Source organism: Anarhichas minor, unplaced genomic scaffold, assembly GCF_050575085.1.
Source record: "Anarhichas minor isolate MPS153535 unplaced genomic scaffold, ASM5057508v1 ptg000042l, whole genome shotgun sequence".
Classification (NCBI taxonomy): Eukaryota; Metazoa; Chordata; class Actinopteri; order Perciformes; family Anarhichadidae; genus Anarhichas; species Anarhichas minor.
This window is the reverse complement of record NW_027466488.1, coordinates 3763231-3789394: the sequence shown is the minus strand read 5'-3', so window position 1 is coordinate 3789394 and position 26164 is coordinate 3763231. Positions and strand designations below refer to the sequence as shown.

Below are 26164 nucleotides of genomic sequence, written 5' to 3'. Positions count from 1 at the left end.
GGTGAAGTGCGGCTTTCTGGGCGATGTCGCCGACAGCGACACCTGCTGGTGGGGATGATGAACTTTTCTTTTTCTTCTTCTACTTCTGAATCTGAATCAAAACTGCTTGAACATCTACATCCAAAACACAGAACATGCATAATTTGTTGTGTAAACGTAGCGTTTAGGGAGGAAAGGTTCTCTGTTTTTTTGACTTTGTACATTAAGCACACCTCAAAGAAAGCTCCCTGTGCTTAAACTGTTTACACTCCTCACTCTCTCTCAGCAGGTCTCCAGGGCGTCTGCCTATCATCAGACAAATGTACCCCCAAAAATCCTTTCCGCATGTTCAGCTATACCTAAGTATTTGTGCGAGATCAAGAGGTAGAACGTTATTATGATTTCCACACTATTTTTTTATTTCAATTGACATTTTGCTGAAAAACACAAGTTGAATTTAAGAAACATTTTGTGAATGAGGCCCAGAATACTCTTTATTACTCCTCCAGCTGTTGTGAATGGAGGATCCCCTTCATTACATCCTGTTCTACATTTGGCCAGCTGTCTTCATAGGCAATATTAGACACAGGAAATATATTGTAACTTTTGGAAGTATTTGAGTTGCTGATACACCTGCACATTACCATAAAGAGCATTTGGTTTGGATAAAAATGTGACCTCCATTTCAGAATTTAGTTAAGTAAGCTCCGCTGTGTGCATACTTAATATACAGCAGTGCTGTAAAGTAAAACTAAATAAGACTTTAGAATTTATTTGAAAACTGCCTGACAATTGTTTTACAGTACCAGCATGAGAATGAAATGAAGAAATACAGTTTAACCTCGAGTGCTATACTTCCCCAGTTGTGTAGCCTGTGATTTCTAATTATTTTTTATATATATATATATATTCTGCCTGGTCCATTACAAATATATGTAATATGATGGATGTATGTGTATTAACATTTTAACTCCAGAAGGCTTAAATTAATTTCAGCATGAAAGTTCATTCTTGACTTTTGGAACAGTAGTTTGACAAAAACCTTCACTCAAGGTCTTGTATGGTCCTCCTTAGCTGATGGAGTTTGCTCAGGCTGTTCTGGCACCAAAGATCATTATTGAACCGAGACAATGACATAACCAGCGATAACAACGGAGCTATCTCCATGGCAAACGAGGAATACCATGGGCTCCTGAAATAGCTAATACCTCGATTTAAGATTTTCTTGTCATAATACAATCATTTGTTATGAAATAAATATATTAACTCATAAAAAAACAAAGGGTCAGTTAATTCAATATTCCATTTAATATTCATAACTATGTCTCTTATCCATCTATCGTAAACATGGTGTATTTTACCACAGTAGTTGTCTTATGGTACATAATGATACGTGCAATGCAAAAATTCAAACATAAGTTAAAAAAGGACAAAGACACTGCTGGATTTGTTGATTACATCACACCAAGGGGATCTCAGTTCTTTGGTCCAGTGGCCCACCCTTTGTGGTGTGCTGCTGAAATGTGGTGGTCCCTGTAGGAAGTGCCATGGATTGTCTCCCCCTCCCCCCTTTACCATTTACTGTGGCCTCTCCTGCCCCTGTCACAGTAGTTGGTCCCGTATTTAGCAATTTCTTTATTTTTGAGTTACTCCTCACCCTCTCCTTGTTTTTGACCTTCTATCTCCCCCTTGTTCCTGCACAGCTCACCATCTTTCCTTGATGCAGGTTCAGCCATTCCCACTTCTGATTTAATTGCATCTTCTTCGGGTTTCACACTTTCTTCCTGCACTTCTTTAATCATAACTTCACTGTTGGAAGTGAGAGCTGGTTTCTCGTTTTCCTTCTTGCTCTCTTTCCCACCGTCGACGGCCTTCTTGCTCTCGTCCATCTCAGTTTGCTTGCTTTTTTTAACCTTCTCAAGCTTCTCATCTGCTGTTGAGAGACGAAAATCGCAAAAAAAACAGCATTCAACACACATCTACACACATGTTAAAGCAGAGAGTTACATACAAGACACACTCACAGAACTCAAAACTTACCTGTGCCCATTTCTGCTGGCTCTACACTGGATCTTTCTTCAGGAGATGTCTGCAAATCTTGACTGGGATTATCATTAGAGGGGGCTGGACTGGTCAAATGAGTAGTACTTGAGTTATCAATAGTTGGTGTGAGGGTAGTGCTGATGTCGTAAGTGTAAGGTGGGTCTGAGTCAGTCATGAGTGGGGAGCAAATTGCAGCAGCGGTAGCTGAACTGGTAGTGGAAGTGGTATCTGCATGCTTTAAACTGGAGGCGGTGGAGGGGGTGTCTGTGGGGTTTGTTTCACTGGAAGAAGTGGAGGGAACAGATATTTCAGCAGGGCTAGGGGGGGCTGGGTGAGTAACGGTGGAAGTAGAGATAGAGTTCATGCAATCGGTGGATGTTGGGCTTGTAATGGTGGTGGAGGAGGTGGAGATGGGGGGAGGAAGGGCAGAAGAGATCAGGGTGGAGGAGGAGGTAATGGAGGTGACGGGTGACACTGCAGTTGTAATGTCATGACTTGAGTTAGGAGGTGGAGATGTCGTTTTAGTGACTGATGAAACTAAAGTTACAGAGCTAGTGGAGGTGACTGAAGTGGGATCCTCACAAGCTTCAGTGACTGAAGTGATAGTGGCAGACACGCCTGGGGGCATCTCTGATATGCTGGTGGAGGGTGAAGAAGCTGTGGTGATGACAGAAATAGCTGCATCACTACCAGCAGCAGGAGTGGCATCGACAGAGAGAACGCCAGTTGGCTCTGGGAAAGTCGATTTAGTTGACAGATTTGTTGATGTTGTGGAAACTGAGCTTCCATTGCTGGGAGCAGAAACAGTTTCCGAGGTGGTAATGGAAGGCGTTGTTATTGTTGTTGGGTTGGAAGTGACAGGGAGGCTTGGAGTGATGGACTCAGAGGAAGCGGAAGTAACTGAAACAGTGGCGGGGGGCTCGGTGGGTGTAGCAGTGCTTGTAAGGGTTGTCGGAAAGGTGGAGGTGGGTAGTTCAGGGGTAGTAGCATTAGCTTCAAGGATAGAAGGTTCGCTGTCGGGCTTTGTAACATTGGTGGGTGTTGGTGTATCTGAGTCAGAGGGAGGTACAGTACTTGTAAAACCGGTTGAGTCAGGGACTGAGTTTGAGATTGTCGGTACAGTAGGAGTGGTGGTAGCAGTGAGTGCAGGAGCAGCAGGGGTAGATGGAGCTGCAGTGGGACTCAGTTTAGTGGGTGTGTTTGTCTCCCCTTCCTGTATTTGGGCTAACTCATTCTCAGGTGTGTTGCGGCCAGATGTTGAGCGGGGTGGACCCAGTTTGATAACAGGCTTTGGAAGCAAAGCGGGTTTCCCGGCTGACTCGTGTGCTGACACGCTTGGGCGAATTTGATGCCTTGTATCTACAGAAAAAAAATTTGAATGTGCAAATTATTTAGCCTGTCATACACATACTGTATGAAAGAGTCAGTCAGTGTTTGTGCTCTACCTGAGGATGCAGACATCGTTCGAGGTTTTGTGAAAGTTGGTGGTGGCTCAGGTTTGCTGTCAATGATAGTACCTAAGACACAAGGATCATTTACCAGAATAATGAATGCACTATTATGTTACTATATCGGATGGAGATCAGTCTTATCAGCCCAAAGAGATATTAAATATATTTAATAAAGAAGTGATCCGTGTTAAAAAAGTCTCTCCTTTTGATACAAATCCATACAAAGATTAATTCTGATTCATTAACACTAAGCTGGAGCAGAGAGGAGTTTAATCATATCAAACATCAAATAGATAAAGGGACATACCTTCGGACTCTGCTTTTTTCATCTCTCCCTCCTGATTCTACAAAAATAAAAGAAGCATTTAAACACTTTTGCAGACTCCTACAGTATACATCTGTAAATGTAGACGTACACATTCACACACCTGTGTCTCTCCTGGCTGGGCTTTGGAAACTCCAATACGTTGAAGCATGAGATGGAGTTTCTGTTCAAAGCTATGTTGGCCTTCGAGCTGTTTCTGAAATGAGCAACAGCAGCGTTGTGAGTGCTTTTCAAAACAAATCTATACTGATCTGAATGTATGTATGACTTTAACTCTACTAGCACCCACCTTTGAAATGTTTCTGGCATTAGTAGTCCCTGCAGCTGCTGATCCAGACAGCAAAATGAGAGACTGGGACTTCCCCTCTCTGAGAGCTCGTCGGGGAGGCACCACTTCACCCCTCAGCTGAGCACCAGGTGTCTCCTGAACAGCCGACTCTCCAGTCACAGCACCGGGATGTTCTTTCGCTTTCTCCTTTTCATTTTCCTTGTCCTGTTCCTTGACTCGGTCCTTGTCCTTTTCTTTCTCAGCTCTGGTGACCTCCCTGAGCGGACGAATGAGATCGGCGATGGAGGTCTTTTTGGGTCGCCCCTCCTGGCTTGTTTCTGATTTCAGACCTCGTCTCTTTTTGAGTGTAAAGAAATCACCGAGCTTCCTCCTGAGGGTTTTCGTCGGGGGTGGACAGGGGACAGAGCTGGCAGGGGCCACTTCGTGCTCTGTGATAGATTCCTCATCTTGCTTTTCCCTATATTAAGGATCATATACTGTATATCAAACCAATACTGTGTGCATTAAATTCTAGTGTATTAAAGCAGATAGAGTCTAGGTTGGCTAAATATCAAGGGACTATAAAGAGGCAAATTGGGCCGCTGTTGATACTCACGGTGTATCAGTAGGAAGCACTCTCTTGGTGAAGAACTCTTCAACTCCTTCATCCACTCTCCCCATGAGCTCAAGGACTTCATTGTCACTCTCAATTATTGTCTCCTAATTACCACACACATACACAGAAAATAACATTTCACTCCAAAGATCAAACAAACTTTACATTACACAACCCTCACCTTTGACAAACCCACACACTCTGGCACTAGTATTTCTTCTGATTTCTTCCTCTATAGATTTTGGTTTGAATCTTTCATCTATGATGCTACAAACCAGCCTCCTGGGAGTCAGTTGCTCAGTAACGTACAATTGGGGGGGGGGGGGGGGGGGGGGGGCGTCACTGGATTTCACATGCAGAATGAAAGCAAGATAACTCATTTTGTCGATGTAGGTAATGTGATATCAAAACTGCAGCTATACAGTTTTAGCATCCTCCTGATCATATTAACATCTGTGGCCACAAGTAGCAATAAAAACCAGGAGGTTGACTGCAGAACACAAATCTAGCAGAAGTCACCGTTACATGATATCCTGTCTGGGGAATTGCTTGAATTTAGTCTCCCTGGCCATCGGCTCCAAGGGAGTGACTGTGTGTCTACAGCCTAACAGCTCTGTGACAACAGGATCAGCTCAGTGGAAAATGGCAGATGATCACACACATTTTGATTCAATTCTATTACCAAATTAAAAAGGCATGTTAGCTTTTTTACCGCTCGCTCTCGTACATTGTCATCATGCTCTTACACACAGAAAATGCCAAGTGTGTGTTCATCAAACAGCCGGTGACCGGTACAATGGGACTCCCTTATTCAAGCAGGGACCAGGCATCTTTTATAGCACACCCCCCTCCATCCTTCCCTTCCCCCTGCCTCTCCCCTCTGTACCCTATTACATCTTTCCTCTCTCCCTCCCTTCCATTTTATCTACACACACACACACACACACACACACACACACACACACACACACACACACACACCACCTTTTCCCTCACACTCCATCTTTACAAAGACCTCTCTCATCCTCCTTCACCGTACCTGCGGTCTGCTGGGACGATAGTTCAGTTTCTGTCGGTGAGGTCTCGGTCTGCTCTGGGTATAGTGCCTGAGCGCTGGTCCGCCCAATGGCAGCTCCATTGGGGAGACACGGCACGCTGTTGCCTTGGAGCTCTGCTTCCGTGGCTCTGTTGCTGAGGCACGGTTGCTAAGAGCTGGAGCAGCAGCAGTATGTAATGCCTCCACTGAGGTGGGAGGGGCCAGGCTGGCTAGACTGACACATCTGACATCAGAATCTCTCCTCTCTCGGCCCCCTCCCCTCCAAGAGGAAAACCATGAGAAAAAAGATGGTGATAAAAGAAGAAGAGGCCCAGAGATGGAGGAATAGAGTGACCACACAGACATGTTTACAACCCTGCATCCTGGCCTATGACAAGTACATGCACGTGAGGATACTGCAATGGAAATATCTGAAATGAACAAAATGTTCTGTTGGGTTATGTAACAAATTAATAATTTATTTTATATGCGGAAAAGAAATGCTGTAATTCAAAGAAAAATGTCTCACCAGTAATAGAGAAAATAAATAGCCCAGAGAGGATTTGTTACCTTGATAATGAGCTTTAAGATTAGCTCAGAAACCATGAAATAAAACACAGGCACACACCCACAAGCACAAATCTCTATGTATCTTACTACTAACCTCCCCAAGGTGAATATGAAGGGAGGTTCATGTGAATTGTTTGAATGTTTGATATTCAAACCAGGCAACTCAATTCCCAGTTTGAAACTCTTTGGTTCAAATGTATAATAATTTACACAGATAAGAAAAAGATTTATATGATTCAACTTTGATTTATGGCCAAATCTGCACAATTCCTCTATGGGGATCATATTTATTTTCTCTCTTTCTGTAAGTGCTGTTCCCTTTCTGAGAGGTTAACTCTTACTTAACAACCCAGAAATAACTTGTTTTCCACTTTTGATCACATTTTTTCCACGCAGAGTAATATGGCATCAGCTATTTTAGTGATATAGGGTGCAGATTGATGTAACAGACCTAGAGTAGTAGGCACTAGGTTATTGTAACATTCCCACCCACACACAAAATATGGAATATGGAAAATAAGTAGTCAAATGTAATATGTTACACAACATTGATGATGTTATTAATTAAAATAGTTACATCCCTTAGTACATTTTACCAGACAGCACATCGGGGGGCAGGAAGTACCAAGAAAAACTGTTAAAAACGCACAGCCGAAAGTAGGAGAGATAAGCATGTTATTGTTCTCTACCAGCAGTGTAATCTGCCAATGGTAACATTAGGATTTGTAGCCTGTATCAGTTTTGTTTTTCAAAATGCGGACGGCAACACAATATCACAAATTCAGGTGATTACTTGCATGTAAAACTGTCAGCTTCAATCTACAGTATGACACAATGATTAAAGTCATCGAGGACGGTGCACACAATCACGTTTGTGTGTCATGAGGCCCGCCCTACACCTACAGCATTCATACTGCCCTCTTGTGACAGACTTCGTGTATTGCTGTAATTCACAAAAATGACTTGCAATTTCGATTTAAAAGCGACTACAAATTGACTGCGGTCTAGAAGACACGCCCGGGGCAATAGTGATCTGCCAGAAAACTAATCAATAATCCCTCAGGTTTATCGATAATCATCCTCGTCATGTTTCTGGGACGCCACGCCCACGCTTGAATTCAAATCTGGCGCCTATCACCCTCAGCCACAGCCCGACCACGCCCCTTTACTCCCTCGGGCGCTGTGCTCGCGCAGCCGCGGTTAGCTCTTAAAGGCCGCCATTTTGTGTGAGGCCCACTCTTCCTAAGCGGGAGAAAACTAATAGTCCGCGCGCTCAGCACGTACGGACGTATACGACGGGACTGAAGGGAACAACCGCATGCACCGACCATCCAACTGAATATAACGGGGGAAAGAAGCAGTTGGGAGTAAGTGAAGTCGTTGCTTTTCCTCCAAACACGGAAACGTTTTTGTAGGAGCCGTCGTCGGCCTCTAGGTGTCACGGTAGGGCTTACCGACCGGGCGGCTGGCGGGGGGTGTTTGTCTCCCTCTATCGTTGTCCAAAACGCACTAAATCTGTCTATAAACTGTAACTCCGTGTCTCGGTTGAGCGGTTTGGTGCTTTTGGGCTGTTATTTTGGGGTATTTGCACGGGGATGGTTAGATTTCCCAGTATTTCTGTTTTAAGTTAGTTCAGGCCTGACGTCCATCTTATCGTGCCCTTTGTTTCCTGTTTCCTCGCGCCTCCCGAGTTAACTAACACGAGTTCATGTTTGAATAGTTTATATCTTTAACAATGCACGATTATTCGACTGTGAACCATCGATAAGGTGTTAAAAAGTAATTTTAAACGTTCTTGAAACAGTCGGAACGCGTGACCCCGAAGTACCGATTGGTTGATCGATCGTTATCGTTGTCTAATCAACACAGGAAGACGTCACGCTACACGGACACTTCTCCAAAGTTTAACGTAACCTCACTGTTGGACTACAATATAGAGGAACTACACATGATACACTCACACGGTTTGCTTCTTGACAACACTTTGGTCACTTGAGTTGCACTCTAAGCTCCAGCTACTACTACTTTGACTCGTACTTTACCCGGAGATGCGCAGCGAGAAGAAATGGATCAATGCTCTGTGCTAGAGACGCAATCTATATATGCTCTCTTTTTTAGCAACCCAGTACATTATACAACACCTAAAATTACATTTAAATTGAATGTATTGTCTGTTATTACAAGCAGTGGATGACTTTCAGGCCTCTACATATGTGAACAGGTATATTAAGTACTTTTTGAGTGTTTTATATTGTGTGGCTATAAAGGGGAATACTCTGTATGCAACGCAGAAAGTATTAATTGAGCTGGGTCATCAAAATACTACTTCAGTTTTTAAAAATACCCATCTCTGGTACTACCACCACCCAAATACATATACAAAGAAATACAGTTGCATTCGAATGATTTCACTGTACTTTTTCCCCTAACTTTTTATGTTTTACGTCTTCCTCATTAAAGGTGTTACTTGACCCGTTGCCATGGAGGGAGAGGCTGTTTCCATGGAGACCGCGCAGGCTGCTGATGGAAAGGTCCTGTCAGAGAGCGGAGATGCTTTGATACAAGGGGCCGTCATGGCCGCAGAGGGGGAGGTGGCCGATACCATGGAGATGCTGGTGATGGACGCTCTCGATCCAACTCTGCTGCAGATGAAGACAGAGGTGCTGGAGGGCGGTGGCACGGTGACTGTTACTGGTGGAGACGAGGGGCAGATCATCACGCTCCAGGTTGGTATAGAACACCGGTTAAGGGATTTAAAGTTTAATTTTAATCGACAGTTTGATTATCGGTTACTGGCCTTGTTGTGAAATGTCTTTTTGTTCCTCTATGTAGGTGGTGAATATGGAGGAGCAGGCAGGAGCTGGGTTGAGTCTGGGTCAGCTTCAGCTGGTGCAGGTACCGGTCACAGCAGCCAATGTTCAGGGGCTCCATGCCACATATGTCGACGCGTCAGGAGTTAACAAGGACGCAGAGCCGGTTATCTGTCACACCCTTCCCTTGCCAGAGGGCTTCCAGGTGAGACATGACTTTAGTTATGTCCTAGAACTCTGTGGACTACTATTGTTGTAAAAGAGTCTGGTCACAATACGATACATGTGCAATGTTTTCTTTTAGGTGGTAAAAGTGGGTGCCAATGGTGAGGTAGAGACTGTAGAGCAAGAGGAGCTGCAGGCAGTCCATGAGGAGCTTCAAGAGGTGAGGGGAGAGATGGAGGAGGAGGAAGAAGAAGCAGCAGAAGTAGAAACCACTGTGCCCCTACAAGAAGACCCAGAATGGACCAAGGACCCAGACTACCAGCCCATCAGCGGTATACGAAGTAGAGGGAAGAAGGGAAAGAAGAGCCGCCTGCGCTACGGAGAGGGCAATCGTGACATGGACGTCTCTGTGTACGACTTTGAAGAAGAGCAGCAGGAGGGGCTACTTTCAGAAGTGAATGCTGAGAAGGTTGTGGGCAACATGAAGCCACCAAAGCCCACCAAGATCAAGAAAAAAGGTTAGACTTTGATACAAGTTCTATAAATATCTCAACATAATGCTGAAAAGACCTGTTGGATTGCAGTTTGGGTGTGTGATGTTCCTCCTTTATAATCCTAAAATGTTGTGTCCAGGTGTAAAGAAGACTTTCCAGTGTGAGTTGTGTAGCTACACCTGTCCTAGGCGCTCCAACCTGGACAGACACATGAAGAGCCACACAGACGAGAGGCCACATAAATGTCACTTGTGTGGACGGGCATTTCGAACTGTCACTCTGCTGAGAAACCACCTCAATACACACACAGGTAATGCAGATAATGATTACTTGAATTTAGTTATTTCTCTCATTACATTAGCACTCAAAAGTTCCTTTACTTTTCATCCATGCTTCCTTTGTTCTTGTTTCATGTAATGTTACTTTTAAATGTTTTCAATAATAAATGGCGGCGTCTCTTCATTCTCACTTCTTTCTTCTTCTTTAGGCACTCGGCCACATAAGTGCCAGGACTGTGACATGGCGTTTGTGACCAGCGGTGAGTTGGTGCGTCATCGTCGCTACAAACACACACACGAGAAGCCCTTCAAGTGCTCCATGTGTGACTATTGCAGCGTTGAGGTACGTGACCACATGTTGTTCTGTGTTAAGTACTCATCTAATCTTTAAATTACTCCCAGGGATAAGCTTTTATTTTCATTTTTCTGTCACTTGTTTTTAGGTGAGTAAGTTGAAGAGGCACATTCGCTCTCACACTGGGGAGCGACCCTTCCAGTGCAGTCTTTGCAGCTACGCCAGCAGAGACACTTACAAGCTGAAGAGACACATGAGGACACATTCAGGTAACGTACTTGCACCGTCTGTTGGCCGAAAGAAGGGTTACTCCCAGTTTGAGAAGAGTACCCCACTAACTCGATTTTTATCCCCTGTGGTGCAGGTGAAAAGCCGTACGAGTGCTACATCTGCCACGCCCGCTTCACACAGAGCGGCACCATGAAGATGCATATTCTGCAGAAACACACGGAGAACGTGGCCAAGTTCCACTGCCCACACTGTGATACCGTCATTGCACGCAAGAGCGACCTTGGTTAGTTATGGGTTGCCATTTTTTTTTACTTGAAACTAAATGTAATCAAATGCAGATTAGAAATACGACCAAGTGCTAGGAAGGCTATTTCTTACGTGGGTCTTCATGAAGTATGGTTGTTGTATAAGCATTCCCTATTGGATGGCATCAGAAACGTTTTTTTGGTCTTTGTTAGTACAAATAGTAACATTTGTCTAACAGATGTTCATGTCTTGTTTTCTATTCCAGGTGTTCACTTGAGGAAGCAGCACTCATTTCTTGAGAAGGGAAAGAAGTGTCGTTACTGTGACGCTGTGTTTCATGAGCGTTACGCTCTCATCCAACACCAGAAGACCCACAAGAACGAGAAACGCTTCAAGTGTGAACAGTGTGACTACTGCTGCAGACAGGTGTGTGTCACGTGGAATATGATTATGGTATTCATCCGTTTTCATGGTAAATTACTTTATATCTGACCCGTTGCCTCATAGGAACGCCACATGGTGATGCACAAGCGTACACACACTGGGGAGAAGCCGTTTGCCTGCAGCCAGTGTGAGAAAACCTTTAGGCAGAAGCAGCTTCTGGACATGCACTTCAAGCGCTACCATGATCCCAACTTTGTGCCCACGGCCTTCGTCTGCGGCAAGTGCAGCAAGACGTTCACCCGCAGGGTAGGCCTGAGCTCTGAGTTATAGCGAACACATGTAGCTGCCTTTTACAGTGTGTGACTGGGTTGTGATTGTTGTGTGTGCGTCCACAGAACACCATGCTGCGTCACACTGAGAACTGCACGGGCGAAATTGATGATGATGAAGAAGAAGAAAATGGAACTCCTGTACCCAAAAAGGCTCGTCGGGGCAGGAAGAGGAAGATGCAGGCCAGGAGAGACGAGGGTGACACAGGTATTGTACACGTAGCACATCTCCTGTTTTGTGTACCAATCCCCCAATTTTACTCCAGAATATGCAATGAAATTTGTTCAAAATAGGTCAATGGAGGCCATTTATCATTTAACCTGGCTGTAAAAAGTTGTAATTATCGCTGGCATACCCTCATACTAAAATAATAGATAGCTGCAAACCTACAGATTTTGTTGCTGAAGGTTGTACAGAACTACAGAAATGTAAGCCCAACCAGGACACTGTTCATCCTATACTGTGGTGGTGGCGGCTCTATTCAAACCTGCTTTGTCTAGATTTAATTTATGTCTGCTTATGTCCCTTTGCTTTGATCTGTAGAAGATGAACTGGATGAGGCAGAGGAGGAAGAGGAGCTAAGTGAGCTTGAGGTGGAACAGGACCCACCAGTCGTCCCCATCCCGGCCCCTGTGGAGCCACCGGTCAAGAGGAAACGTGGACGGCCCCCGAAGAGCAAACCAGACAGTAAGTGTAAGGACTACAATGCTTTTTCTGTGCCACACGGAGTGAGACTCGATGGCTGCTAATGGACTGTAAGTCCTCATCTCTTTCATATGTCAAAAGCATATTCATAGCTTATAGAACCAGAATCTGACCTGAAACGCTCTTAACAGTGGCTGCCATCATCCGCGTGGAGGACGAGGCCACTGGAGAGGTGGACAACATAATTGTGAAGAAGGAGGTTGGAGCCGATCAAGATGACCAGGAGGATGGCAACGAGGGGGCCGTAGAGGAGGTGGTGGTCGGTGGAGGGAAGTCCACCATCCAGCTGGAGGAGTTGCCCCCAGAAGAGGGGGCGGCCCCTGAGCTGCAGCTGTCTGAGGCCCCGCCCAATGGAGACCTCACCCCCGAGATGATCCTCAGCATGATGGACCGGTGATGGACATGAGAGTCTAACCCACACACCTAGACCCATGATCACATCTTGTTTTTAATTCTTGTCATTTAGGATTATAAACACTTGCATCCTGCACATCACTATTGTAATTTAAGATTTGCTTTGTCATCATGTATTGATGAGAGTTGGATTATTATGAATTTACTTCCAAAAATGGATGCATTTCAGTACATTTGATTTTAGGGTGGCTGTATGTGGTAGAAAACCTCTAAGATTATATACATTACAGAATCCCTTCTGACGGAGTACATTTCTATGTTCTAGTCCATGAAATGTGTTTTAACACGGTGGACCGACTCTTCTTAAATCTAGACTGGGTGCATGTCATTATTATAAAGATCTGGGTAAACCTCTTCCTCTCTCTCGAAGCCCTATTGTTTTTATGTTTTACTTGTTCATACAGCTGTGTGGGTAAAAGTTGTAAGTAGATAGCGGTCACACCCATAATGTGGACTGTGCATTACGTTTTTTGGCTGTAATTCCAGGCAATAGTCAGTATCCTCACTGAAGAGCTCTGTGCACCTCTCAGTCCGGAGATGAAAAGTACATTTCGGCCCACGTTGAAAGTCCCTGACACATAATCAAAAATGTCATACGATTGCAGAAAACGGAGGCAACTTTCAGGAAGATGATACATTTTCAAGATAAGAAAATTGTAATATTTTTTTATTTTTCGGCTTCTTTTTTTGTGTTTTTAGTAATTCCCTGTTTTAAGCCAATTCTAGTTTTTAAAAGCTTTATAGACGGCTTATCTTCTGATCCTTTCTTGCTACTGTAACACCCTTAGATGACTTGTATGTACTAAACATTGTCACTGATGAGTGCAAGGAATGAACATTGTTTTGCTCCCTTTTGTAGCCATTCCACTTTGGGTTGATGTTTTCCTTTTGTACCATTTGCAATGCGACGTAGCAGCTTGAATGACATTTGAATAACTGTGTGGCAGACGAGAACAGATGTGTGACTGTACAACCAATTTTTTTAAAAAAGAAAGTAGATGTTGACTTTTTTTTTTTTTTTTTTTTTTTTTTAAGGCTTCTGCAGCTCAATCATGGATTTAAAATCAGTCTGGTTTTAAAGAAGTTAACGTGTTAGAAGTACAGTTAAAGCCTGAAAGAAATTATGGCTAGAAACAGTTTATCAAAAATAAGCAGAGAAACAACTGAGTGCTAACACAGAAATGTCAGTGTATTTTGCTTGCAGATCTATTTTATTAAATGGACTACTTGATATCAGGCTCTTCACTTTCTCTTCACTTTCTATGACAGAATGTATATCAACTAACAAGACACCGCTTGTCTGGACGGCGGTTTTTCATAATGTTGTTCAAATATGTCCAATTTTCCCAACGTTTTAATTTTTAGTGATTTTATTGCCATTCAGGTGTAACTCCAAAATCCTAAACTAGACTTTTCACCTGAGCATTGCGAAATATCTACTGTAAAGTCAGTCAAACGTTTAGCAGCTTGTTCTTTTCTACCGACGCACGCAAAATACATACATGTGGCTATGCTCTGTTTGGCTCTAACTACTGATACCAACAGGCAATAACAAATAGAAATACTGACCAACTCTGCATGTGACATGTCACATGAAGTGGCATCATGTGAGAAGAAAGAGCCTGTTGGGGCCAATTAAATATTCACTGGTATTCCATTGTACTTTCCCATATTTCTTTGGTTTCCTATTCTCCAGTAGAACAGATATTGGATTGAAGGTCAGCTTGATGTTAAGGCTGTGTACACACGACACCTTCACTCTTACATTGAGCCCCATTTATTGGTTTCTGATGATACTGTTCACATGGTGTCGGTACTACGGGGAAAGGGCTGGATAATCCCTGTGTTGTGTGGTTACACTTCTCTACAACATGGCATTTATTTAATTAATCTGGAAGATGTATAGCAACACTTGGTTTTGTCAGGTGCTACGTCCTGTTTGGTAAGAAATCTGGAGGAAAAAGCGCCACATGTTGTCCTTCATCGCCCCCTCGCTCCCTCTCTCCTTAACCCTCCCCTCCTCGGTCAAACTCGGACTAACGGCCCGCCTCTGATAGATTTAACTGCTGAAGTTGAACACACGTTTAACAGAGCCATCCTTGGGTGATGACTATAGTTGGGTCACTTTGTCTTCCTCTTCTTCGGAAAATCCATGTCTGTTTTTTTTTTTCCTTCCTTTTTTTTGGATTCGCCGTGGCGTCGATAGAGAAGCACGAGCAGCAACGGAGGAAACCGTGACAGACTGAGGGACATCCTTGTTGCCACAGCAACTAGCCGGAACATGATTTCCGGTTGCAAGAGCTACATTTCAAAATAAAACTTAAAAACATACGTTGTTGGCTCCTGGCATAGTAGCTTGGTCCAGAGTGCATCTACATTCAACATGGCTTGTAGCAACATTTGAACAATCGGAGACAAAGTCTGCAAATTGACTCACTGTCCTATACGTGAAAGTGATTTATGGCTCGCTCCCTCTTGGTGTTTACATGGATTGTTGCTCGCTTATTTACAAATCAAAATGGGGGAAAGGAGAGCTTTAATAGGGTAGATTTAGACCGGTTGTTGTCACAGTCCTGATAACATTGGGAAAAATACGCGCACACTCCACATCAGTAATTTTCTTCAGATTTATAGCTTTGATGATGTGTGCAGCTGTTCGCAATTGGTTAAAGCTACAGATTTAGGAACATAATTTGAATACAAGTGTATGTATATTTTCAAATGAACACACCAATAGACTATTCCTATCTGGTGTAGCAAGTGTCTATCTAGTCGGTATACTTTTCACAATCATTCACGATAGTCTAATATTTTGTTTTCAGTCAGTCATTTAATACTGTGTTGACAAATATACTCTGCTCATCTTTGAGTCCAGAAGATGGACACTGGAACATGGTTTTGTTTTTTATAACTCTTGTCTTAACTTGTTACACTTAATACTGACTTAATTGTGATGTTTTTGTTACTGTCACACGGTTTCTCCATTTTATAATTTATCTACAGCTATTTTTGTCTACATGAGACATTAAACTCCCACTAGTATGACACTAGTATGACATCTATCCTGTTCTGGAGGACGAATCCCCCCCCCACACACACACACACACCGTTTCTCTTCCTCTCGCCAATTCTTCACTTAAAGGGCGTTTTGGCAAAACTTTTCTTTGTCCACACTGAGGGTCTATTTTTCACAAATTTAAATATTCTCAGAGAAAAACTTGTAATTTTTATTTTTTACTTTACTCGACTAACAAAACAAACCATGTATCTCTTAATGATAATATTTTTTTATTTGTGGTGTACCCCAGGGTTCAGTTGTTAGGCCATTAGGTTATATTTCATATATATGTCTAATGTATAATGAAGATTCTAATAAAGTTTAAGTAAGTTAAAGTAAAAAAATAGAGTTCCATCATTTTTCGGCCTTAAATCAATTTCTCACGTTTCCTAAACCTTATGACAAAATGTTTTTTGGACCATATGCACCAAAATACTTGACATTTCATTCATGTCTGCGTATTTGTGCTTTCAAATCAGCTGCACATTTCTGTTCACTTGGTGAGCTTTAATATTGAAAAACCTGCAACCGGAAGTTAGTTGTGGTAGCTCGTGCTGGCTTGATTGTGGACACAAAAAACTGCGAAATCGAGGAGAGGGACAGCGCCCAGAATAACTGTAAACCTCTGCAAACTGTGGGCAGCATCGCGGTGGAAATGAGACTCCGGTCATATTCTCCAGGCTGTCGGACATTAAAACAGAGGTAGGGGGGCTGCTGCTTATTGTCGACAAGGTCACAGAAGAAGAAGAAGGCTGATCTTTTTCTTCTTCTCTACATGGACATGATCCGTCCGACGTGAAGTTGCTTTCCTGTGATGTTATCGGAAATATACCCGCCAGCTGGCTGTGATTGACTTAATCCATAACTATCCGTGCGGCTTTTGGCGTTTATTGTGAGTTAATGCACGGACAGTTTGGGGGAGCAGGGTGTTGGGGGGGGGGGGGTCCTGGTCTGGACTTCTTTTTTGTGGCCTGTGATGAGCTACGGGGGCTGGGGGTGGGATATGTGCCGAATACAAAAAAAAAATCTGGCTCGACTCCGTTTCCCTAAATGTTGAGTTTTGAGCTCCATCCTTCGCTGTTTTACTTGAAGTTAAAGAGCACGAGCGTGATGGGTGAGCGTGTTGATCCGACTCAGTGGCCTGCTGCCGGGTTAGGATAATCCAGTAATCTAGAGTAACGTTATAGCTGGTTGCATTTTATTGTAGCACCATTGAGCGTCATTCTCCTCCTCTTCCTCCTCAAACAGACTCCCAAAGTGTGGATGAACACTGTAACGGGGTGTGAGCTGCGTACTTGTTTATATCCGCACCATTGATCCAATGATTAGTCTATTAGTGGATCATCTAGAAACGAATCACTTCCAGTTGTGATTATGACTAATCTGTGAACGACTTTCTTCTAATGGTCAGATTAAAACACTTTTTAAGACGTAATTCTTCACTGCTGCTTTGTGATTGTAGTGCCGACACATTGATTAGTTCTTCAGCGAAACATTAATGGTCAACTATTGAGATAATTGACAAATTAATTATTTATTTTAGGCAAAAATGTGTCATGTATTTACTCATTCCAGTCTCTTCAATGTCAGACTTGTATCTGATTTTTAAGTTTTTATATCTATCTATTGACATGGACTTCTTTTTACTTTCTTTGTGACGATTTATAGACAAAAATAAAATCTATTTACTAATTTAAAAAAAGCATCCGTTGGAGCCCTATTCAGTGATCTATTCATTCGTGAAAAGACAACCATGCGTGTTATTCTACTGGCTGAACAAGCCTGCTTGTGAATGTGAGTGAACCAAAAGCTTTTTTTCAACCAAACTCCAGTCTTGTGAGGTGATTGTAAACAGTGTCCTCTTTGTTCACTCCGCTGGGAGGAGAGGATTAATCCAGTTAATGATCTCTAATGTAAGGAAAGGGATAAAAGCACATCTGACAGAGAGGTAAACGCCACTCAGAATTATCAATATTACTGAAGTCTGCTGAGCTATTTATGGGTGGGTGGGTGGGTGGAAGACCTGTGCATCATCGCGATGACTTTTCACTTTGCCGGCTGTGCCCACCTCAGGGTGCAGATCTGAGTCCTGCAAAATGTGTGTTGGTGGTGGGGTGTTTAATCCGTAAAGGCTCTCTGGTATGGCACCTTTTCTTTGCCATGCTCTAACCCCTGACCAACTGTAGTTAATCCTCCCAGTTAAGATTAGCGGTTTAACTGGACCCCTGGCCTGGTGCACCCCGAGCCCACATCCTCATTGTGTGGCAGGAGAACATAGAAAGACAGCAGGGTGTATGCAGCTTATGCAAGGCTTCGATCATATAAAAACCACAATCTGTGTGTTTAAAGCATTGAATACCGTCTGTTGTAATACGTTCTCTTCTGGTTCTGAGTTTGGTGTAAGACAATGGGCAGCAGATGCTACCAGCTCTGCCCTGTGTCGTCTCATTCACAGATCCCATGTGTTAATATGGGTTTGGCTCCGGCTTGACAGCTTTAGTTTGGTTTAAATCTGTAATCTCTTTTGTGACTAGATTAGCTCATGCACGACCCTCTCTTCCTAGAGTTTCCCCCGACTGTGGCGTCCCGCTAATCTGCACGTCCCACTATTTTGGAGTGGAATGGGGGAAAATGTTGACACCCTGGCACATAGCAGAGGGCTAGTTTTATATTCTTGAGCCAAACTTCTGTGTAGAATTTCCTGTGTGGACTCAGACATGAGACTTCCTGTACTCCGGGGTTGGATGTGGAGGGGGTGGAGAAGTAGGGAAGGAAGGGGAAGAGAAGCTAAAGCAGACTACTGCTTACTGTTGTCAGTGGCGGTCACTGTGGTTGCTGCATGCATGTCGTTCACCGTCTCAGACTTTCGTCAAAACATTGTGAACAGACCGAGGAAGTGAAAGAACGGTTCCTATCTCCTCCACCAATCTTTACTCCAGTGACCTCTGTACTTATCAGAAGCCTTGATAATCACAGAGTAAGACTCCTGTCAGGTACAGTGAGGTGTGAAGTGAAGAGGGACATTTTTTGTGTCTAATGTCTCCTTTTTTTTGTGTAATTACAGGACATGTCCATCAGTTTGTTAAAGCCACAGTGCTGCACTCAACTCTCCAAGCATGCCACAGTAGTGACAGTCTCTCTTTACTCAGCAGGTGAGCATTACTCTTTCTTTCTCACTCTCTGTCCTGCCAGTTCCCTTGATTTTTAAATGTGCTGTGATTGAAATAACCACGAAGGCCTTATCAGAAGTGATCCCGTGTTCCTCTCCCTCCCTCAGCACTGTTTTATCCAAGAGAAACGTGCCTTGTAAGGAAGCAGGATGTTCACAGGCTCCACAAAACTGCCACCCACTAAAACCCCGCAGCCCGAGCGGCTGGATGAAGTGTACGCTGCCTTACGCCGAGGCTTACAGTGAGTAAACACGTCTCAGGCTCTGTTAGCAGTGATTCCAGTGGAACGCTGCCAGGTGGAGAAAAAAAAAATCACAGAAAACACAGGACATGGTTTGCTGTTGAGTGTGAAAATGAAGAAGTAACAGTGATGGGGTTTTGTTTTTGTTCGTCAGGTCGTACTTGCAGGTCCACCAGCTGGAGCTGGACAGTCTGGGCCAGCAGACCAGAGAGAACAAGAGGAACGGTCGTTTGGTGAGAGCTCATGTAGTCAAACCAGTGTCCCCAGTATTGAGTGTCACTCAGTACTGGTCAGGATGCTGCCGGTCAGGGTGTTAATTGGACACTTTGTGATGCTAAATGTGTTATTTTCTTTGTAGGGGTCTTTGTATGAGTTGGATAAGGTGAGTTTCATTCACACCTGTTGTATACAGACACAAGTGCAGCACATTGAAACTGTATAAAGTTGGAAGAGACACTTTCTGCTTTAGTTTAATAATGAATATCTTTTCTTTTGTAGCAAGTGAAAGCTATAGAGAGGTTTATGCGTCGCCTGGAGTTCCACCTCAGCAAGGTGTGTATTTATATGAGGAATTGATTAGATAAATGATAAATATATATACTGTATATAATTTAATCTGACCATTTCCATCAAATAACCAAGACACTAAATAAAAGTAAATTTGTGAGAATATTCATTTTCATTCTGTCTTCTGATGAGTATCGAACATCACATTGATTTGTTGAAACCTGTGCAATATTTTCTTTGCCAGGTTGAGGAGCTGTACGATGCGTATTGTATACAGCGCCGACTGCGTGACGGAGCGAGTAAGATGGTGGCGGCCTTTAACTCCGCCACTGGCAGCAAGGAGGCCAGAGAGAGCCTGAGTGAAGCCAACAAGGGCTACAGGGAATGTACAGAGGCAAGTGACTGAGCTGATGTCAGCGTGTTTGTATGTTTCAGCATATACACACTGGGTTCTTTGTTTTAGTTCTAGATATCAGACCATGCACTGTATGTTCTTATGTTCTAACAAATCGCTGTTATGTTGTTAAAATCCTTCCTTCCATCTGTCTCTGCAGCACATGTGCTCACTTGAGAGTGAATTAGAAAGCCAGATGGGAGAATTTCATGTCAAGATGAAGGGTGAGTCACTTTCTACCACTTCCTATTTCCTTCACTCTGCGTTATTGTACAGTTTTATAGTTCTCGTTTTCTTCTTTTCGGATGTTTCAGGCCTCGCTGGCTTTGCACGTCTGTGTGCCGGTGACCAGTATGAGGTAAGAAACACGAACGCAAGCATGTAGACACAAATTGTGCGGAGTGTCACTGCGTCACATCGGTCTGTTTTTGGCCCCGTCAGGTCCTAATGCGTTATGGGCGGCAACGCTGGAGGCTACGAGGCCGCGTGGAAGTCTGCAACAGGCAGATTTGGGACAGTGAAGAGTACATCTTCCTGCCTCTCGTCACAGAACTGCTGTCAATCAAGGTAATGAAATCAGCTTGTTTGTCATTGTAAACGAATCCCATGAAACGACCGAAACCAACAATGTTTGACTTTCATAACTTGTTTGTGGCCACTGATTCTGACTAGGATTTAAATCTTTAAACAGGTCACAAATGCATAGTTTCATTATTAAAAAGGCCAAATATTCACCTAAAAGAGCTGGGTAGTTTTCAGCAAATGTAACTCAAGCTGCAGTAAGTAGTGCATTTGTTGACGCATACTGGGTTTTTCCCGCTGCGGGTATTTACAGCAGCAGGATGCTGTCTGCAAAATTCACTCAAAATAAACTAGAGTGAGATATATATTCTGTCTGTTCTCAGAGAGAGCCAGCTGTAGCTAGTTGTCACGTTTTGTGGAGTTCCCGTGGCCTCTGCCTCTCCTCATCTCTCTGAGGTTTGCTTGTTGTGGTTCTCCAGGTGACGGAGCTGAAGGGCCTGGCCAATCACGTGGTGGTGGGCAGCGTGTCCTGTGAAATGCTCGACCTATTCTGCCCGCTTCCCCAGACGCTCGCTGTGGATATCAACGACCTCGGGACAGTGAAGCTGAACCTAGAAGTCACCTGGAGGTACTCAGACCTCTCATGGCCTCTATTAGTTTTGTAATTTTACACTTTTAAAATGTTTATCTAGGTTGTTTTTTGTGTTCTGTCTCTCAGTCTTTGTCTTGCTTTGTTGTTTGTTTCCAGTCCCTTTGATAAGGACGACCAGACATCCTCCACCAGTACGGTTTCCAAACGTCTGCTGTCCAATCAGAGCCCTCCTGACACGCCCTCTATGCGGGAGCAGGTGTTTTATGTGAGTCACAATAAAAGAGATCAGAATCTTCCACTAACAACAATCCATCCCACCTGCTCTGTTACACTACTAAGTTATAGTTTGTACTAAGGATATGTAAAACCATAAACTGCTACTTATTTCACTACATATATTTATTACTGTCATTTCATTGGCTTGTTCTATTTCAGCTGCTCCCCAACTGCTTTGTGTGTAGCGGTAGCGCTGATGTGTGTGAGGACGTCCACAGAGCTCTGTGTGTTAGGACGTGTGGTTGTGGGAGTGCCGTGCCTAATGTGAGGAGAATGAACGATAGCAGTAGCGGGACGTGTGACAGCAGCAGCATGTGTGAACGCAGCTGTGGTCCTTGTAGTTGTTTAATAGTGGTTGAGTAGAGCTCCAATATGTCCCTCCTCTTCCTCACCTCGCTGAAGAGCGTGCCTCGAGGCGGGTCCAGACAGAGCCGCTCGCTGGTGGAGGCGCTCCACGATGTCATGGCGGACAGGACGGCGTCCTTGCGTTGTGAATTCAGCCGTACAACACCCATATTCATCTCTGTGCAGTCGGTGTGTTGGGACGTCGTTGTAGCTGTAGTTAAGTTTATAGTGACCAAACAATGAATAGAACAATAGATAATAGACAAAGCCTGATTATGTTTAATGTTCATCTAAAATGAAGAGAAACAATCACAAACATTTTGTCAGCTGCAACTGTCTAAATGGTTATTCGTAAGATTTTTAAGACTAATTGATCACTGTCTTTGTCAATGAATTGAGTTACAAGTGATTCTTTTTTTTTCCGTATATAAAAACCAAGAAAGATAATTATTTAGTGTTTAGAATATTGCATGTTACCAGAGCCCAAAATGATAAATGTACATGTTGTAGTCTGTACAGGAGGTAAAAAGTAAAATATTAGGTTTATACTTTGACGTAGCACACGGCACAATCTGTCCTTGTGAATCTTAAATGTTTGCTGTGTTTATAGTTGGTAAATGATAACAATAAAAAATAAATTATCACTAAAATTAGAAATAAGCTCCTGTCAATAGACTGACTGGTTCTCAAACTTTTTCTGTCATGCCGCCTTTTGGAAGCGGAAGAAGTTTCATGTCCCACTCATTAGTCGCACATGACGCCAAATCATTTAACTTTAGTTCCACATTTTTAGCCTCCGTTGCCTCCCTTTCAATTCCTCCCTGACCCACAGTTTGAGGGCCACTGTATTATTGAGTTTGTCAGTTGTATTTATCATCTGCATTTTTTAATATTTTTTTCTTGATTTGATTTGATGACCAACATGTACACAGAATCTGTAATCCTGCTGTATGTAGACATGCTCATTGACTCTTATTGCTGTTCTCTGTGTCTTGTTTCCTGTCTAGTCTCTGCTGAAGCGACAGAGTGAAATGGAGAACGGGACCGTCTGGTCCAACTCCTCTGAATCCTCTGACGACTCCTCCAGTCCGGCCTTGGCTCACCACGCTCAGAGGCTGGCGGCCTCCAACATGCTGCAAACCACTCTCCCCCCTCAGCTGTCCTTCACGCCGCACAAGTCCAGCGCGTCGACGCCGTCGCTCTCATCCAACCAAGAGGAAGATGAGACAGAAGCCGGGGAGATTTTCACTCAGGCAGACGCGGTGCCCAACGGCCATCTGCAGACTTCCTGCTCTCATAGTCCAGACTGCACTGTGATTGATAGAGTGTCCGTCCAATCAGCTGACCTCTCTGAATCTTCAGCAGACCTGAGCTGCTCGTGCCCCGACGTTTCCTCTGTACCTCCTGTGTCGCTGATAGAAGCACAGGATTTGTCTGAAAGTGGCGTCCCACAAGTTTGTATTTCAGTGGAGGAGGAAAAAGACGCATCTGAGGATTTGTCAGTAAAGGTTGGACAGACTGAAGCAGAAACAGAGGACAGCACCACTGGAGCAGGAGAGGGACGCCAGGTAGAAGCGTCAGAGAAACGCAGAGAGCCACATCAGTCCGTCCAGGAGTCAAAACCAGCGGAGGACGCTCTGACGGTGAGCTTCATTCACTCCTTTGTTTTTGTGAAGTTGAATGTGTTGGCGGTGATATTTAAACACCTGCATTTGTTTCCCCCATAGGTTTCTTTTCCTACTTCTTCTAGTTTCACTCTGGAAGTCGAGACAGCCCTTGAAAGTTTTGACTTTCTCAACTGCTCTGATCTTGAGGAAGAAGATGAGGAACAACAGGAAGACAAAGGAGAAAAGAAGGAGGATGAGGGGCAACATGAAGAGAACCAAAACAAAATGGAGGAAGAGAAAGCGGAGGAAGAAGAAAAGGATCAAGACAACTTTTACTCTGGAAGAAGGTCAGTGTTAGTGGCCATTGTTGAGATCTGAATAGTTAGCGCCTTTCAAGTATTTTATGTAAATTAATGTCCTTTTCACATGACCAATAAACATAATGAAACTTCCTGTTCAAACAGGAAAACCTCCCATTATTCTGAAGGGGGAGTTTTCATGCATTATTCCAAGATGGTAATCCCCTCTTCTAGCACTGCAGTCACACAACTGAAAAGCCAACATTCTCTACTTTTTAAGTATTTGTAGTGATTTGGTAACAAGTGGAACCTTATAAACGGTGTAAAACTCCTTTAAATGAGCCGAATCAACTGTAGTGAGAAAATGGATTTTTATTCAGCTGTAACTGCCATTGATGGTGGGTTCGTTGTGGCAATGGTCTGTCGGAGACATCGTAGTTTTCCCAATACCTCCAACTCGGCTGTTCATCGTTATGGTCTGAATGTTATGATGTGAACGCAGCAATAGATCATACTCAAGAAGGTCTTATAGTTTCCTAAATCCCATGAACCTCGCTGACCAACTTTACTTTAAATTGGCCAAAATCTCCAAATATACCGAATGCATCAGGCTGTATTTTGGGGAAATGATGTAGAAAACATCCAGATGTTTCCATACAAAGATGGAAACACCCATGTATGTCAGTGATGCAGCGCGTATGCATGCAACTAAAGAGTTAACATTTGCCCCACAATGCATGTCACTGTTGCATCAGTCTACTTTTGTGTGTCTCACTCTGCAGCGATGAGGAGGAGGCCGACGCTCTACAGATCTTCATGGAAGCCCCAGAAGGATTTAGGAACTCGGATGAAGATCGTTTCTCTGAATCACAGGTAATCAAAGTATCTGATTAATGCTTCTTAAAGTAGTCATGCGAGTGTGTTTAATTTCATGTTAATCACATGTAAGCTAAAAGAAATAAAACATTTTTTTTTTTTAAAGGGGTCAAGCGTTGGGGACGTGCAGGATTTGTGTCAGATGGAGATGCCCGAGGAGAGGGAGGAGCACAGCGAGGAAAAGGGAGACGAGCAACACGGTGAGAGGGGTTTGTCCGTAAACAGAGGCTGTAGTTGTTTATGTGACTACACAACTGGGTTTGTTAATTTTCCCTGTTTTTAATCTTTCAGGGGAGGACATGTCCCATGGTCAGGAGGAGCGCCCCACTACTCCCACCCATTTGGCCACTTCTGTCTTCTAATGACACAGTGGAACCATAGCTACACCATTTCTCCCACTCTGACCGACTCAAGCCATGTCCCTGTTCCACTCACTGCTCAGACAAACAAGCTCTTCCATCACAGCCGAGTTTGTGCACATATTTGCCTAAAAGTAAACGTTGAGGTGTCTGCACCTCAGTCATGACTGAAAGTCCCCCCCCCCCCCCCTCCAAAAACAGTCCCTTCAAAGTCCTCCTTTTTTTTCAACACACAATCCATCACGTTGCCTGGGTTGAAGTGGGACACCACTTAGTTTACACTTTCATTAACTGTTCCTGTCATGTGAAAATTCAATGTCCAAAACATTTCAGGAGCAGCTACAAGCGGCCTTGTTTGTGGCTTTATTACAGAGCATTTATTAGTCTAGGATGATTGATTTCTATAATCTAGTGAGGAGTCTACAATCACTTACTGAGGTGCACCAAGTTTGCATTCAAAGCTCTCAGTATATGTGGATGAAAAAAACAAACGTATCAGTGTACGGCCCAGAGCTCTTTCCACTGTTAGTGACAGAGAAAAAGACTTCACGAGCATGTGATGTTTGTCTGAAGTCAAACCTGGAATGTACCCTGACCGAATCTTTTCATTTTCGGCATCAGAGACCGTTAATTATCCAGAAATACACACGGAGTGCAGAAGCTACATTCAACCATCAAAGCGACACAAGGAACATTATTAATATTAGGACTGAATATAAACACTTGTGACTCTTGAGTTTCTCCTCAAACTCACTTTGGTCCAACATGAAAACAATCTGCAGTGTAAAACTATATTTAAACCTGCATGTGTAGCTGCCTCACACTGCCAGCATGTCTGTATAAAAAGCTCAACTGATCAGTTTAAGTATGTAAGCTAGGCTTCAGTGCAAGGAAGTCATCAGGTCTGTAGCTGTGTTCAAAAGCCGCCTCACGGGGGCGCTATAGTCCTTCAGCATCATGTTTTACGTTGTTCTACAAAAGCCTCGTCATTCAGAAAGTGCCTCAAGTCACAGATGTAAGGTTTTAAAATGCCACGACAGAAGAGATCAGGCAAAAGATAAGTGTTTATTTTCTGAATTACTTTAAGAGTGTGCACAATAAGAGATATTTACTGTTTCATATAAAGAATTGTATATGTCTTGAAATGTTAAAATGTTTATGTTCAGAAATGTTTCAACTTTATAAAAGGTTTCTTTCAAATGAGCATGTCTGTTCTTGTGTTGACTGAATCAGCATGTGTAATCTGTCATAAGGACTCTGGTTTAGTACAGAAAACAT

At 43.5% G+C, this 26164-nt stretch overlaps 3 protein-coding genes across 5 annotated transcripts; 2 read left to right on the top strand and 1 right to left on the bottom strand.

Annotated features, from left to right (window-relative positions):
• Window positions 1–1310: 1310 nt before the first annotated feature.
• Window positions 1311–8349, bottom strand: LOC142969868 (uncharacterized). Its single transcript, XM_076109943.1, has 8 exons — window positions 5722–8349; window positions 4683–4786; window positions 4088–4544; window positions 3902–3994; window positions 3781–3817; window positions 3468–3539; window positions 2020–3381; window positions 1311–1912 (listed from the first exon to the last, which is right to left on the bottom strand). Exons 1-8 carry the CDS (start codon window positions 6082–6084, stop codon window positions 1626–1628), a joined length of 2775 nt encoding a protein of 924 aa, XP_075966058.1. The 5' UTR covers window positions 6085–8349; the 3' UTR covers window positions 1311–1625.
• On the top strand, window positions 7495–13871 carry LOC142969869 (transcriptional repressor CTCF-like). Of its 3 annotated transcripts, none has more exons than XM_076109944.1 (13): window positions 7495–7655; window positions 8749–9014; window positions 9121–9303; window positions 9403–9781; window positions 9897–10067; window positions 10245–10378; window positions 10479–10599; window positions 10695–10844; window positions 11073–11233; window positions 11315–11497; window positions 11587–11728; window positions 12065–12214; window positions 12358–13871. In XM_076109944.1, the coding sequence occupies exons 2-13, from the start codon at window positions 8769–8771 to the stop codon at window positions 12621–12623; spliced, it is 2286 nt and encodes a 761-aa protein (XP_075966059.1). In that variant the 5' UTR covers window positions 7495–7655; window positions 8749–8768; the 3' UTR covers window positions 12624–13871. The 3 variants fall into 3 exon arrangements, with proteins under 3 accessions (XP_075966059.1, XP_075966061.1, XP_075966060.1); XM_076109946.1 differs by having other exon boundaries at window positions 7496–7655; window positions 12065–12208; XM_076109945.1 differs by lacking the exon at window positions 7495–7655 and adding an exon at window positions 7814–8509.
• A 2399-nt stretch (window positions 13872–16270) lies between these two features.
• On the top strand, window positions 16271–26089 carry LOC142969944 (rho family-interacting cell polarization regulator 1-like). The gene is made up of 17 exons (XM_076110074.1): window positions 16271–16400; window positions 18763–18850; window positions 18976–19109; window positions 19264–19342; window positions 19468–19491; window positions 19608–19661; window positions 19861–20010; window positions 20171–20234; window positions 20325–20368; window positions 20452–20577; window positions 21012–21160; window positions 21281–21389; window positions 22753–23388; window positions 23473–23699; window positions 24434–24524; window positions 24634–24727; window positions 24819–26089. Exons 3-17 carry the CDS (start codon window positions 19018–19020, stop codon window positions 24887–24889), a joined length of 2010 nt encoding a protein of 669 aa, XP_075966189.1. The 5' UTR covers window positions 16271–16400; window positions 18763–18850; window positions 18976–19017; the 3' UTR covers window positions 24890–26089.
• The last annotated feature ends 75 nt before the right edge of the window (window positions 26090–26164 follow it).